General features: G+C 68.0%; 5 protein-coding genes across 5 annotated transcripts; 2 read left to right on the plus strand and 3 right to left on the minus strand.

Moving 5' to 3' along the window:
• Window positions 1-571: 571 nt before the first annotated feature.
• On the plus strand, window positions 572-2,174 carry MICPUCDRAFT_22529 (uncharacterized protein; the record flags this gene model as incomplete). The annotated part of the gene is made up of 3 exons (XM_003063140.1): window positions 572-871; window positions 1,107-1,750; window positions 1,961-2,174. The coding sequence occupies 3 exons, from the start codon at window positions 572-574 to the stop codon at window positions 2,172-2,174; spliced, it is 1,158 nt and encodes a 385-aa protein (XP_003063186.1).
• Window positions 2,175-2,583: 409 nt separating this feature from the next.
• On the minus strand, window positions 2,584-3,270 carry MICPUCDRAFT_44895 (uncharacterized protein; the record flags this gene model as incomplete). Its single annotated transcript, XM_003063346.1, has 1 exon — window positions 2,584-3,270. One exon carries the CDS (start codon window positions 3,268-3,270, stop codon window positions 2,584-2,586), a length of 687 nt encoding a protein of 228 aa, XP_003063392.1.
• A 658-nt stretch (window positions 3,271-3,928) lies between these two features.
• MICPUCDRAFT_22366 (uncharacterized protein) lies at window positions 3,929-6,004 on the plus strand (the record flags this gene model as incomplete). Its single annotated transcript, XM_003063141.1, has 3 exons — window positions 3,929-4,039; window positions 4,252-4,602; window positions 4,817-6,004. The coding sequence occupies 3 exons, from the start codon at window positions 3,929-3,931 to the stop codon at window positions 6,002-6,004; spliced, it is 1,650 nt and encodes a 549-aa protein (XP_003063187.1).
• A 366-nt stretch (window positions 6,005-6,370) lies between these two features.
• MICPUCDRAFT_52982 (uncharacterized protein) lies at window positions 6,371-7,957 on the minus strand (the record flags this gene model as incomplete). Its single annotated transcript, XM_003063347.1, has 1 exon — window positions 6,371-7,957. One exon carries the CDS (start codon window positions 7,955-7,957, stop codon window positions 6,371-6,373), a length of 1,587 nt encoding a protein of 528 aa, XP_003063393.1.
• A 518-nt stretch (window positions 7,958-8,475) lies between these two features.
• On the minus strand, window positions 8,476-11,638 carry MICPUCDRAFT_63720 (uncharacterized protein; the record flags this gene model as incomplete). Its single annotated transcript, XM_003063348.1, has 1 exon — window positions 8,476-11,638. A coding segment is annotated over one exon (3,163 nt), but the record flags the coding sequence as incomplete, so codon positions are not given.
• Window positions 11,639-15,227: the final 3,589 nt, after the last annotated feature.

Genomic DNA, 15,227 nt, shown 5'->3' on the forward strand with positions numbered 1-15,227 from the left:
GACATCGGTTAAAAATAAATAATTGAAATTGCATATGTACAATTATATAAGGATAGACTCGGAGGACTGACGGTCGACGCGTTCGCGCTTTCGCGCGTTCGCGCCCGCCGAAGTGAGGACGATTCACCCGACTTCTGGTAACAGTATCAAATTCCCCCTTTCAGGTCCTTTCAAGCCTGCTTGAAGCACTCGGGATTATCGGCGTTGTGACTACGTGTACACTACAGGCATTTTATTTGTGTCGAGGGTTGGCGATCGTCATAGGTTCGTCGCGCGTCCTCACCGTCCCCCGGTCGGCCGCGCGATGGACGCGCGACCGACGCCCGCGTCCGACGCGGCCGCGCTCGCGGCGCTCCTCGTCGGCGCGTGCGTCGGCGCCGGCGTCGCGCACGCCGCGTTCTCGTCGGAGAAGCGCCGCGACGGCGACGGCGGCGTCTCCCGCCACAGCATCTCCAGCGCGATCGCGTCGTCGCTCTTCGCGCCGCTCCGATGGATGGCGACGACGCTCCCGACCTCCTCCTCCACCACCACCACCACCACCCTCCCCCCGCCGCGCGAGAGCGTCCTGGACATGATCGGGAACACGCCGATGCAGCGCGTCGAGTCGCTCTCGCGTCTCACCGGATGCGACGTCCTCATAAAGTGCGAGTTCGCCAACCCGGGCGGGAGCGTGAAGGATCGCGTCGCGCTGCGCATCGTCCGCGAGGCGTTGGCGAGCGGGGAGCTGCGACCGGGCGGCGAAATCACGGAGGGCACCGCGGGGAGCACGGGCGTCAGCGTCGCGCTCGTCGCCGCGGCGTTGGGGTGTAAGGCGCGTCGTCCCGCTCGCCGGTGTTCTATACACTGGTTCCCATACGACCGCGTTCGCGTTGTGAACGCCGTTCCTTAAGGACTTTGACCGCGTTCGCGCGGCGCGCGCCGTTCCTCGAGGACTACTTCGCCCGCGCGTGTCTCTCTCCGCTCAGAACCCCTCGATTTCTCAATCTCGACACGCCGCGACTCCTCGCGACTCCGTCTGACGCCTTTGAACGCCACCCCGACGTTCGCTTCGTATGGGCAATGACCCTAAGGCGCACTTGGTGTTGCCCGACGACGCGGCGGTGGAGAAGCCGCAGATGATGGCGTCGTTCGGCGCGACGACGCGACGCGTGCGCCCGGTGTCCATCTCGCACCCGGAGCACTACGTGAAGATCGCGAGGCAGCGCGCGATGGACGCGTGCGCGCGCGACGGGAAGGGCGCGGGGTACTTCGCGAACCAGTTTGAGAACGCGGCGAACTTCAGAGCGCATCTCGACGGCACCGGACCGGAGATTTGGAGACAGATGGGCGGACGGCGCGGCGGCGTGGACGCCTTCGTGTGCGCGGCGGGCACGGGCGGCACACTCGCGGGGGTGTCGCGCTACCTGCGCTCGAAAGACCCGCGCGTCCAGTTCTTCCTCGTGGATCCGCCCGGGAGCTCGCTGTACAACAAGGTGAATCGCGGCGTGATGTACTGCAAGGAAGAGGCGGAGGGGACGCGGCTGAAGAATCCGTTCGACACAATCACGGAGGGCGTCGGGATCAACCGCCTCACCGCGAACTTTTCCATCGCGCTCGGGGGCGACGGAAGCGAGGCCGGGACGTCCGCGCCCGTGGAGGGGGTGGAGCCGCTCGAGACGTCGCCGATCGCGCGCGCGTTCAAGTGCTCGGACCGGGAGGCGGTGGAGATGTCGCGGTACCTCGCGCGCGAGGACGGCTTATTCTTAGGCGCGTCCCGCTCGCCGGTCCCCGCGCGAACGCGTCCGCGCGGCGCGCGCCTTTCCTCGAGGCCAGCCTTCGCCCGCGCGCGTTTCTCTCCGCGCGCCCCTCGGTTTCAATCCCGACACGCCTCGACGCCTCACGACTCCGCCTGACGCCTTTCGACTCCGCCCGCCCCGACGTCTGTCGCTTCGCGCGGACCCTCCCCTCGACCCTCAGGGAGCTCCAGCTGCGTCAACGTCGTGGGCGCGGTGAAGGTGGCGCGCGCGTTGGGACCGGGGCATCGCGTCGTCACGATCGCGTGCGACAGCGGCGTGCGGCACCTCACGAAGTTTTGGTCGCCGGAGTATCTCGAGAAGCACGGGCTGACGCCGCGCGCGACCGGGTCGGGGTTGGAGTTTTTAGGTGCGTCCTTACAAAAGTTTTTCACCCATTGATCGGTTTCAACATTTGATCGCGTCACCTTTCAACTGACCGATGAACTATTTTTGTATGGAATGGCCCTTAGACAGGGAGCCGGACGACCCCGAGTTCGCGGGCGGCGCCGAGGCCGAGGCCGACGTCGACGCGGGCGCGGGGGACGAGGCCGACGCGGGACGTGACGACGAAATCCTCCGATGAAAGAAAACCACTTTCAAACTAGCACGCGAACTTCCGTGTTTTTCAGACTAACTTGACGACCCCGCCGCGCCGCGCCGCCTTCTCCCGGCGCGGCGATCTTCTTCGTCGTTCGGCGGTCGTTTTTTACCGCCGCGCCGCGCGCCGTCGCGACGACGCGACACTCGACCGACGCTCGACCAGACAAAACTAAAACAAAACGCACACACGATGACACGAAGCGTCGCGTCACGCCCGCTCGCCGAACCGTCGCGACCGCCGCGCGTACTCGCCCATCGCGTCCCGCAGCGCCGCCTCGTCAAACTCCGGCCACGTCTTCTCGCAAAAGTACAGCTCCGCGTACGCGCTCTCCCACAGCAAAAAGTTACTCAACCGCTGCTCCCCGCTCGTGCGTATCACGAGGTCCGGCTCTCGAACGCGCTCCGGGAGCGCGCGCCCGGACGCGAGCCGCTCCGCGAACGTCCGCTCCGTGATCTCGCTCGGGTCCAGGAGCCCCGCCGACGCCTCCGCGGCGATGGCCCTCGTCGCCGCTACGATGTCCTGCCTGCCGCCGTACGACAGCGCGACGCACAGCCGCAGGCCGTCGTTGTTCGACGTCGCGTCTATCGCGTCCCTGACCGCGCGTCGGAGGTCGTCCTCGACCATGCCGAGGTCGCCCATGACGCACACGCGGACGTTTTCTTTCGTCAACGTCGGCAGCTCGTCGCGGAGGCAATCGCGGAGCAACGCCATGAGGTGCTCCACCTCTTCTCTCGAGCGACGCCAGTTCTCGTGCGAGAACGCGAAGACCGTCATCGCGGGTATCTCCCACGCCGCGCAGCATCGCACGACCTCGCGCAGCGCCTCGACGCCGCGCTCGTGCCCGATCGAGGGCGCGAGCCCGCGCGCGGACGCCCACCGCGCGTTGCCGTCCATGATGAACGCGACGTGCCGAGGGACGTGATCGCGGGGGAGGCGCAAGGGCGCGGGCGCGCGCTCCTCCTCCTCCTCGGGCGCGGGCGCGGCGGGCGCGGCGGCGGCGTCGCGCGTCGTCGCCGTCGCCGTCGCCGCCGCCGCGGCCGCGGCGTCGTCCAGCTGGTCGAGGGCGATCTCGGTCTCGCGAGATCGTCGGCTCGTGCTCGCGCGCAGCGAGGCGGCGCGTCCGCGGCGCGAGGCGTCGCACGCCGCGGGCGACGGCGACGACGCGCGAGGAAGCGACGCGGCGCGCGGCGCGACGCCGCGGAGGAACGCGAGCGCCGTCGAGGTCGCGGCCGCCATGGGTGGCGTGCGGGGCGCCTCGGAGAGTGACGCGCGTGACGCTCCGCGGCGACCCTGTCCTTTCCGGAAGCGAGCGGATGGAGCCTCCGCCTCCCCGGGATGGTTTTGAGCCGCGCGCGCCGCCGCGACAGCCACACCTCGCGGCGCGCTCGCGAGACCCTCGCCGCGCGTCTCGCGTCCGCGGCCACTTCCCCTCGCGCGTCGCCGTCGCGCGTCGTCGTCGTCGTCGTCGCCCGATCGAACCCGCGCCGAGCCGCGCCGCGCCGCCGAGAGCGCGACGGACGCCACGTTCGGCGGCGGCGGCCCGACGGACGCGATGGACGCGCAGCGCGCCTCGCACGGCGTGGGGCACGTCCTGTGCTGCATGTGCGGCGTCGGCATCCCCCCGAACCCGGCGGGGATGTGCGTCGACTGCATTCGCTCCCAGGTGCGCGCGCGAGAGCGCGCGCGCGAGCGTCGGTCGCCCGGCCCGCGTCGCCGCCGTCGCCGTCGTCGCCGTCGTCGCCGTCGTCGCTCGAGAATCCGTCGGCGCCGGAAGATCTCGTCTCGCCGCCGCCGCCCGTCCTCCGCTGACGCCTCGCCCCCCCCCGCCACATCGTTTCCCGCCGTCGCGTCGCCCCCCTCTCTCTCCCTCCGCAGGTCGACATCACGGAAGGCATCCAGAAGCAGTGCACGGTGCTCTACTGCAAACAGTGCCAGCGGTACCTCCAGCCGCCGAAGCACTGGATCCGCGCGGACCTCGAGTCGAAGGAGCTCCTGACGTTTTGCATCAAGCGCGTCAAGGGTCTACAGCGCGTCAAACTCGTGGACGCGGGGTTCATATGGACGGAGCCGCACTCGAAGCGTCTGAAGACGAAACTCACGATACAGAAAGAAGTCCTCAACGGCGCCATCCTGCAGCAGACGTTCGTCGTGGAGTTCGTCGTGGAGTGGCACATGTGCGACGCGTGCTCTCGAGCGGCGGCCAACGCGGATCAGGCGCGTCCTCGCGTCGCCACGCCGGTCCCCATACGACCGCGTTCGCGCGGTGAACGCCGTCTCTTGAGGACTTTTCTTTCTTTTTGTCACTTCGCCCCCGCCCGTCGTTTCTCTCCGCGCGCGCGCCCCTCGGTTTCGATCGCGACGCGGCGCGACGCCTCGCGACTCCTTCCGATCTGACGCGCCCCCGAACGTTTCGCATCCGCGCGGATTGAACGACCCGCAGTGGACCGCGTGCGTGCAAGTGCGTCAGAAGGTGGAGCACAAGCGCACGTTCTTATACCTCGAGCAATTGATCCTGAAGCACGGTATGGAGGAGAACACGATCGGGATCAAGTCGCAGCCGGACGGGCTCGACTTTTACTACGGCTCGCGGTCGCACGGATTGCGCATGGTGGATTTCTTACAACAGGTGGTGCCCGTGCGCGCGCGGCACGATAAGCAGCTCGTGTCGCACGACGCGAACAACAACTCGTACAACTACCAGTACACGTTCATGATGGAGATCGTGCCGCTGTGTAAGGAGGACATCGTGTGTTTGCCGCACAAGGTGTCGCTGAGTTACGGAGGCATCGGACCCATCATGTTGTGCACGCGCGTCGGGAACGCGATGCAATTCACGGATGTCTCAAACTTACGGCAGATCTGGATCGACGCCGCGGCGTATTACCGCCAGCCGTACCGCGCGATCGGCTCCGCGAAGATGTTCGTCGAGTACGTGGTGTTGGACGTCGAGATCCAGCGGGACGTGAGCGTCGGGAGGTACTGCCTCGCGGACGTGCAAGTCGCTCGCGTGAGCGATTTCGGCAAAAACGATCTCATCCTCCACGCCAAGACGCACCTCGGACATCACCTTCAGCCCGGCGACACCGCGCTCGGGTACGACCTCGCGTCGTTACAGATCGTGGACCCGGAGCTGGATAAGTATCGTCGCGGGGTGCAGCTACCGGACGTGTTGCTCGTGAAGAAGAGCTACCAGGAGAAGCGCCGGCGAAGGCGGGCGAAGGGCGCGGGCGCGAGAAACTGGCGGCTGCGGCGGATGGACATCGCGGAGGACGACGGCGGCGGCGCGAACGGGGGGAATAAGGCGCTGACGCGCGACGCGGAGCGAGCCGCGATGGACGAAGAACAGTTCATGCAGGAGCTCGAGGAGGACGATGAGTTGCGGAGGAACGTGCAGCTGTTCAGGGATCCGAACGCGGCGGCGGCGGCGGCGGCGGCGGCGGCGGCGGCGGCGGGGGCGACGGAGACGGACGACGACGACGACGACGACGTTCCGACGGTCCCGATCGAGTGCCTCCTGGACGAGCTCTCGCTCGCGATGAACCGCGGCGATGGGGGGGAGGGAGACGGCGGCGGGGAGGAGGAAGACGACGGGGCGTACGACGACGACGACGAGGACATGGCGGACTGAGCGAAGCGGGGTAGGTTGGACTCGTGCCGTTGTACGGAAGTACGACAAATGCTTTCCAGATCGAGTCGGGCCCCTTTCAAATTCACCCATTGATCGATGGTCGAAACACCGCGATGCCTTTCAAAAGTTTCGTCCGACTACGTGTACTACAACTACTCGTACAGTACCTTCATCAGCCCGCGGCGAGTGGCGCAGCGACGACGCGTCGATAGGATACGGTCAGGACGTAGGGCTAAACTTATCCATTTCGTTCCGTCGTCGTCCTCGGGGCCGTTGTCGTCGTACGAAAGTACGGTACGCGTTAAAGTACAAGTACAAGGTATCGCGCGTGTCGCCCGCGCGCCGCGTTCAACCGTTCAACCCTCCTCAGACGGACCGTCGCGCATCGGCCTCCGCCGCCGCCTCTTCCTCTTCCTCTTCCTCGTCACCCTCGTCGCTCGAGTCGACGGCCACCTCGAGGACGTACGCCTCGTCCGGTTCTCCGTTCTCGTACGAGACTAAATGCTCGTACACGTCCCCGCCGTCGTCGCTCTCGTCGTCCGTCTCCTCGTCGTCGAACGCCGCGTCGAACTCCGCGGGTGGGTGACCTCCGGGGTGTACTCCGGAAGTCGTCGTCGGCGGCGGAGCGAACATCGCCTGGTTGTAATTATTCGCGTGCAACATCTGCAACACCGCGGGCTGCATTTGCGCGCTCAGCGCGATCGCTTCCTCCGGGGAGACGTTGAACATCTCCGCGAGCGCGTCTGTTCGACGCTTCTTCGCCGCCTCGGCTTTCGCCTCGTCCTCGAGCTTGATCGCAGCCTCCGTCTCCGCGTCGCGCATGTTCGTCCCGAACCAGTCCCATCCGCACTTGTTCATGATATAAAACACGATCTCGTCGCCGAGGTGCGTCAGGTAGCAGTTCTTCTCCGTCGACCGCGCGCACAGAAGCGTCGTCTCCACGGCTTTCCGAAAACCAAACGGGAACCGATCGTGCGTCTCGGGGTTCCATCGCATCCATCGCACGGCGTACGAGACGCGACCGACGAACTGCCGACGGACCCTCAACGCGTCGCCGCCCCACGGCGCGCGGTGCCCGAACGGCGTCTTCGACAGGTGCGCGGTGCCGTGGTATATCACGAGTTTTCCGTCATCCTTCGAGTGGGCGTCGTCGTCGCTCCATCTCGCGTCGTCGTACACGACCCCGCGGTCCCCCGGCAACGCGCTGTGGACGTAGAGACCGACCGTGTCGCCGCCCGCGACGGTGATCGGCTCCGAGAGCTTCAGCTCGACGAGCTCGTCGAACGAAGGCTCGAGCGTGGCGTCGAAGACTTTCGTCCACGCGCGCGCGTCGTACACTTTCGGGATCTCGCCGCCTCGACGTCGAGCGAGTCGCGGATCGTGAGCGTGATGCCAGTTGTACCAGCCGTCGTCTTCGTCTTCGTCTTCGTCTTCTTCTTCTTCTTCTTGCCGCGTCTCGCCGTCCGCGCCGTCCGTCGCCGTCGTCGCGTCGTCGTCGCGCGCCGGCGCGAAGTTCCCGCGGTGCGAGTTCGGCGTCGCGTGCACGGTCACGGGGCCGAGCTCTCCTCTGACCCAGAGCGAGTGAATCTCGATGTACTGAAACGGCAGCGACGTGCTCGCGCCGACGTCGAAGAAGATCCCGTTGAACGTGTGGTCCTCGCGGTCTTGCGTGTCGCACGTGAACGATTGGAACTCCACGCGCTCCGCGAGCTCGCCCTGCGGGGGAGGCGAGAACGAGACCGCGACGGGACGAGGGGAGATGTGAGTTTCTGGAGGGAAGGGCCTCTTTCGCGTCTGCGTCTCGAAACGACGACGAATGCCGCGCGCGACGCGCGAGACGACGCGCGGGTTCGCGCGGGTTCGAGCGGGTTCGAGCGGATTCGAGCGGATTCTCACCCGAACGAGCGCGCTGACGGGCTGGGGGACGTCTTCCGCGACGACGACGTCGCCCATGGTGACGTTCGACGGCGCGGCGCCAGAAGACGGCGTGAGCGACGTCACCTCGGAGAAATAATAACAGTGCGAGAATACGAATACAGGTACAGTATAGTAGCTAGACTAGTCTATCATACGAATCCGTTTCGGACGATGCAAAAGATGATTCTCTTAACACATATTCTAGTAGCTAGTCATCTCGCTAACTAATAAAAAGGAACGATGCGGCCCGCGCGATCGCCGTAGAGATCGCGCGCACGCCGCCGTATTTACACTTTACAAGTGAGTCGCGGCCGACGCCAGGCGCGGCCGGCCGCGGGTTTTTTTTTTTGGTTTTCTTCGGTCGAGCGGCGGCGTCGCTCACGGACCGGGCGCGCCGTAACGCGACCGAACGCCCCCCAATCGCGCGCGCTCGTCCACCTCCACCCTCAGCAGAGGCGTGTGTTCTTTCGTCTTCGCGCCGTCGTCGCCGAGTGGCGCGCGGCGCGCCGCGAGGACGACGGCGACGACGACGGCGGCGGCGAAGAAGCCGCCCGCCGCCGCCGCCGCCGCCGCCCGCGCGGCCTTCTCCCTCCCCGGCGCCGCCGCGAGCCCGCCGAGCTCCGCGAGCGGCGGCGTCGTCTTCTTCTTAGTCGTTTTCGTGGTCATTTTCTGTTCCGCGTCCGCGTCTGTCTTCTTCGCGTCGCGCGGCTTCGGCTTCGCGTCGAGCAACGCTCGGAAGCCGACGGCGACGGAGTCGACGCACGTCGCGCGCTCGCGCGCCTCGCACGCCGCGGGCGCGGCGTCGATCGCGTCCTCGCACGCGCCGCGCGCGTCGTCGCCTCCCTCGCCGTCGATCCACGCCGAGCAGTGGCGCATCACCGCGCTGTGCACGTGCGCGTGACACCGCGCGGAGCACTCGAGATGCGCGGAGCACGTCGGGAACATCGGCGAACGGCGCGAGGAGGGAGGCGCGCGCGAACCCGCCGCCGCGTCGACGTCGACGACGACGGCGTTGGCGGCGCCGAGCGACGCGGCGTCAATCGTCGTCGCCGCGTCCTCGCGCGGCGTGAGCGTGCCCCACGCCGCGCGCGCGTCCGCCTCCGCACGATTCATCGCCGCGCGCGCGCGGCGGCCGACGTCCGTCTCCCACGTGTCTCGTCGCGTCGTCGCGCGAAACACGCCCCCCGCGTGGGATCCGTCGACGGCGTCGTGGTCGTCGCGAGACAGCCCGTGCGCCTCCAAGTAGTGCACGATGCCGCACGTCTCGCAGCCCGAGGCGTGCGGCGCGAGGGGTTCGCCGAGCCGCGCGAACGCGTTCGGCGCCTTCCCCGCGCACGCCTCCGGGGCGTACGACGACGCCGCCGCCGACGACGACGACGACGACGCGCCGCCGCACGCGCGCTGCATGTCGGCGACGGCGACGCGGCAGTCGTCTCTGAGCGACGCGCGCGCCTTGTCCACGAGCCAGTGCGTGCACGACGCCACCGCGAGGTTCGCGCGCCCGCGACAGTCGCTCGCACACGTCTCCAGGGCGTACGCCAGACGCGGCCGCGGCGTGGTGGTCGCGTCGCCGATGAACTCGTGCGACGCGATGACGTCGAGGCCGCCGCCGCGGACGCACGCGCCGCGACTGGCGTCGAGTCGCGAGCACGACGCGCCGTCGTCGTAGACGTCGTCGGCGGACGCGTCCGCGTTGATCTTCGTCGCGAGCGCGCGCATGCGCCGCGCGATCGCGTTCGGCGAGGGCGAGCGCGAGCGCACCGCCGCGGGCGTCTTCATCGTCGTCTTCGCCGCGCGTCCGAGCGCGGCGCCGGCGAGGAGGCCCGCGCGTCGCGGCGACGTCGCCGTCCGCGACCACTCCGTCGCGCAGACGTAGTCGCAGTTTTCGCCCATCCTGCCGACGGCGCAGCCGCCGCGAACGTCGACGTGAGCGGCGTGCAAGTGCGCGCTCGCGGCGTCCGCGGCGCGGATCAGGTCCTCGCGCGCGCCGCCGTGGTGCTCGTGCGCGCCGGAGCAATGCTTCGACGCGAACGACAGCGGCGATGGCGGCGCGCGCTTCAATCGCTCGAGCGCGGCGTGGAGCGCTTCGGCGACGACGTCGTCGTCGCCGCCGCCGTTCGCGGACGGCGTCAGCGTGTACCCGAGCACGAGCGCGCCGTCGTCGCCGTCGACGACGCCGTCGAGCAGCTTCACGTCCCACGCGGACATATCTCGGAGCACCGACGCGAACGTAACGCTCTTATCTGGTCCGTTAGCGTCCACGAGTGTCGCGTCGTCGCGCGCGTCGCGCAGCCGCCGCGCCGCCCGCCGCACGAGCTCGGGCTCCAGAGCCGCTCGCAGAGCGCACGTCACCGACTCCAGAACCGGCGGCGACGGCGCGGATCCGGATCCGGATCCGGACGCGTCTTCCGCGACGTGCTCGCACCCGTTCGTGTGCGTGCAGTGGCGCAGCGCCACGCGCGCGATGTGCGGGTTGGCGTCGCCGGCGAGGACGTCGTTTTTGAAGTTGGCGCACCGGCCGCACGCGTCCGACGGCGCCGACGCGGCGGGGAGCGTGACTTGCGCGTGCAGCGCGACGTATTCCGGTCTCTTCTTCGCGTTCGCGTCGGTCACGACCGAGCGCGCGATCGCGGCGTGGTCCCAGTCGTTACCGCCGACGTCGTAGCGCGTCAGCGCGGGGAACGACGCGAGGTCTTTCGCGAGCGTCGCGGATCCGGCGGGGCCGAGCGCGTTCGAGCTCACGTCGAGAATTTCGAGCCTCTTCGAGCCGCCGAGGCGGGCGAGGCCGTCCCTCGACGTGAAGTTGTTGTCGTTCACGACGAGCTTCGCGAGGCCGTTCGCGACCGCCTTCCCGAACACGTCCCCGAGCTCGCCGCGCAGCGTGTTAAACCCGGCGTGGACGGTGTGAACGTCTCCGACCGGCGACATCTCGCCCGACAGGCGGTTTCGCGACAAGAGCACGGCGCCGCCCGCCTTGGCGGATTCCCACGCGCACGACGGCGGCTTCCCTTGAAGGTTGTTCCCGCGCGCGTCCAGCTCGAGCCGGTCGTCGTGGCACGTCTCCTCCGGAAGCACGCCCCACACGTGCTGCTCCGCCCAGTCGAGCTTATCCGCGGGCGGGGTGACGTCGACTTTGGACGCGTCGAATTCGCCGCGTCTCGCCGCCGCGGCGCGGCGAGCGGCGGCGACTCTCGCCGGCCGCGTCGCGAAGAACGTCGCGTCCTTCCGCGGCATCGCTTCGAACACGCCCTGGCACTCGCGGTGCGACGCGCACGACGCGTGCGCGGAAGCGACCGCGGCGGAGCACGCCGCGGCGAGATGACCACCGTCGTGGCGCCACCGTCCCGCGCGAGGGACGACGCCGCCGCACGCGGACGCGACGGAGACGAACGCGTCGCCGCATTCGCGCGAGCAGGGTAACGCTTTCGCGGCGACCGTTTCGACGCACGCGCGCGCGTCGACGCCGTTGTGCGCGCGACCGTGCGCGTTGTTCGCGGCGGAACCCGGGAACAGATCGGCTTCGTCAGCGTCGGTGTCGTCGTCGACGACGACGCCGGCGGCGCACTTCGGCGACGCGAGAACGTCGAGCGCGTGCGCGCACCCGGTCATCGTCTCGCCCCAACGCGTGATCCCCGCCTTGAGCGCGCCGCAGTGCAGCGCCGCGAGCGTGCCCGCGACCGCGCACGGGTCTCTCGCCGCGCCGAGCGCGGCGTCCATCGCCGCGCGCGCCGTCTCCGGTTCTTCCGCGTGGAGAGACTCGAGGCGCGCGCGCGTCGCGCCGAGGCGCGCGGCGACCGCGTCCGCGGCGTCGACGTGATCCGCCGCCGCCGCGAGCGGTTCCTCGCCCTTCGCGCCGAGCGCCGCCTCCGCCGCGCGCAACGGCGCGTCCGGCGACGGCATGCACGCGGCAAACACCTCCGGTGCGGCGTTCTTCGCGACGACGACGCCCTCGGCGAACCCGGGGAAAACGCGCGCGAACGCGTCGTTCTCGGGGTCCAAGGGATCGAACGCGTCCGCGAGCGCCTCCGCGGGGTCGCGCGCGACGCGTCGCAACGCCTCCGCATCCAGCCCGAGCGTCGCGATCAACGCCTTCTCGCGGTCCTTCACCCGCGCGGCGTAGTGCGCGGGCCACGCGAACGTCATGAGCGCGCCGAGATGCGCGCCGAGCGTCGCGACGGCGTCGAGCTCGCGGACGTTCGCCGCCGCGAGGTCGCCGAGCGCGTCGGCGTCGGCACGCGTCGCGACGGCGACGCGGCCGCGCGACGTCGCGACGAGCGCGTCGACTCCCGACGCGCGCGGGTGCCACACGCGATCGCCGTGCGTCCCGAGACCGACGTGGTGCGTCGCGGTCGCGAGCGTCGCGTTCTCGTCGAGGAGCTTGCGGCCGAAGCCCCATGAGCTCTTCTTCGGCGGCGGCGGCGTCGGATGCGACGCCTCCTCCGCGGCGACTCTCTTGGCGTGCTCGATGATCTCCGTCTCCGCGTCCGTCGTCTTCCCCTGCTCGGCGTCTAATGTCGCGGTGTTCGCCTGGCCCGCGACGACTTTCGTGTCGCACGTGAGCGCGTCGAGGATGGCGCCCAGGAGCTCTTGGAGCTGCGCGACGACGAAGTCCTTGAAAAAGTCGACGAACCCGGAGAGGCTCAGCGAGAGCTGGAGGTCGAGTTGAATCGCCTTGCCGAAGACGGTGATCCCGGCGTGCATGTCGAACGAAGGCTTCGACATCGAGAAGTCCGCCGCGACCGCGAAGTCGTGGATCCTCAAGACCGTCATCGCGTCGAACGCGGCCCAGAAGCACGCGAAGTCGAGCGTGATGCATCCGATGCACGGCTTGAACTGGTCGATCATGCCGAAGGGCTTGATCGCGAGCGCGACGAGCCGGCCGGACATCTTCAACGCCTCCGACGCGCCGAGCATGAGAAGCTTCGGAACCTCGAGCAGCGCGAAGATGACGTACATCGCGCCCTTGATGAGATACTTGACGAGGCTCAGCGCCTTCATCGCCATCTGCCTCGCCACGTGCGACGCCGTCTGTCTGGCGCGCATCTCAAACTCCTTGACGCACGCGTCCTTGCTCGCGAACGCGCGCGATTCGCACCCGGCGGGCGAGTACGTCACCTCGAACCTCCAGACGTTCAGCTTGCGCTTGCACGGCTGGTCGCACAGGTCCGCGTACGGCTTGATCGCCCGCGCGATGTTCTCGAGCTCGATGTCCTTCCGAGACAGCGCCGTCTGCTTCGCTTCAACCTTCAGAAGCGCGTTGGCGATTTCGCCAGACACCTTCGCCTTGGCGGCGGCGACGACGCGCTCGTACGCCGTGATCGCCTCCTCGAGCCCGTCGATGAGCACGTTCAGGCCGACGAGCGCGAGCTCGATGACCTTCGTCAGCGGCATGAGCACGAGCTTCAGCGCCACCTTGACGAGCGGCTGGACGAACGACAATATTTTGTTGATGACGTCCACCTGGATCACGAGGCCGAACGCGAGCCTGAGGGCCGTTCCATACGAGCGAACGTCGGGGTGGAGTTGAAAGGCGTCAGTTGGAGTTGAAAGGCGTTGAGGGCGGGGATTGAAAGCGGGGGGTGGGCGGAGAGACACGCCGGGCAAAGTCCTTAAGGATCGGCGTTCACCACGCCAGCGCGGTCGTATGGGGACCAGAGTATAGAACGCGCCTGACGTCCTTCAGCCCTTGGTACGCGTCCTTGGCGCCGGAGAGGGACGCCTCGGGGATGGCCTTCTCGAAGCTCATCGGGGTCAGGTCAAAGTTGCCCGCGATGCGCACGAGCAGGTCGCCGTTGAACGGGTTCCTCCACTCGAAGTTGAACATCATGTGGATCCCGCCGCCTTTGGTGACGTCCGAGGTGTCCGCGGGGCCCGGCTGAATGTCGATGTCCAACGCGAGCTTCAGACCGAGAAGGGAGAAGGTCCCTTTCAGTTTGAATGTGAAAGGGAAGCCCGCCTCGTTCGTGTCCGAGAGCTCGAGGTCTTCGCCGTAGTTCGCGCCGACGTGGAGGTTCATGAAGAGCCCGTCCGCGGACGGGTCCTTGAGGTTGCCGTTCTCGTCCACCTTGTTCGGGTCGGACAACGCGTCGTCGTCGGCGTGCGCCGCCGCCGCGCTGTCGGCGTCGGAAGCGGCGTTCGAACTTTCCGCGTCGACCGCCGGCGCGCGCGCGCGCTCCTCGAGCTTACAGTCGAGCATCCCGCGATCGAGCGGGGTGAAATCGAAGAGCGCGCAGTACCGCGGCTCTTTGAAGAGCAATTTCGGCGCCCACCCAGTCGCGAGCGCGTCGTCGTAGACGCCGTACAGGAGAATCGTAAACGTCCCGTGGAGGGTCACCTTTTCAGACTGCACGTACGCCGGGTTCGTGCGCGCGTGCACGTGTTTCGGCTTGGTCGCGTCCTTGTGGTACACGACCTGGCCGTTCTGAACAATCTCGAGGCGGCCGTCGATGCCGAGGTTTTCGCCTCGAATTTCCCACTTCGCGGGCTGCGCCGTCGTGAGCAGCACCGTCGTCTCGACGATGACGTTGCCGTGCGACGTGCACCGCAGCGTGCTCTCGCCGATGTCGTTCGTGCTCAGGATGCCCGACACGTCGCAGAAGCGCGCGAGGTTCTCGTCGCCGTCCTCCGCGCGCGTGACGTGGCGGAACGCTACGCGCCATCCCTCGTTTTCGAGCTCGGCTTTTTGGAGATAGGAAGCGCCGTACCCGACGGAAATCTCGTCCACGAGCGGGCCAGAGCCTTCGAACCTGCGCGAGAAGTAGTCGACGATGACCGGGGGCGACGACGACGTCGTCGCCGTCGCCGGCCGCGTCGACGTTGCTCCTACCTCGCCGAGCGCCGGCGTCGTCGTCGTCGGCGTCCCCTCGGGAAGTTCCACCAGCATCAGCTTATTCGTCTTGAAGTCCTTCCCGTCGAACACGAGCGGGGTCGTGTACCGCCACGTCGTGAGGTCGTCCGAGCTCACGCCCATGGGCTCCTCGAATGCGACGACGCCGATCCTCTTGCCCTTCGCGTCCGCGACGACGAGCTCGTGGTTGTTCCCCGCGCTGACGAGATATCGGAACGAGACGGTGTGCAGACCGGCGTCGCACCCGCCGTCGAGCTCGACGGCGTACGCGGAGGAGGCGCCGCCCTCGGACGGACCCGCGTCGCCCGCGTTCGATTCGTGCATGTCCGCGAAATACACGAACCCGTCGCCGTGGAACCCTCTCGCGCACGGCACGTCCACGGACAGCGCCCGCAGTTCCTCCGCGGAGAGCTGCGTCGCGTAGATGCCGAAATCGTCGATCGCGCCGTCGAAGCCGCC

The sequence above is a fragment of the Micromonas pusilla genome, assembly GCF_000151265.4.
Source record: "Micromonas pusilla CCMP1545 genomic scaffold MICPUCscaffold_14, whole genome shotgun sequence".
Lineage (NCBI taxonomy): Eukaryota > Viridiplantae > Chlorophyta > Mamiellophyceae > Mamiellales > Mamiellaceae > Micromonas > Micromonas pusilla.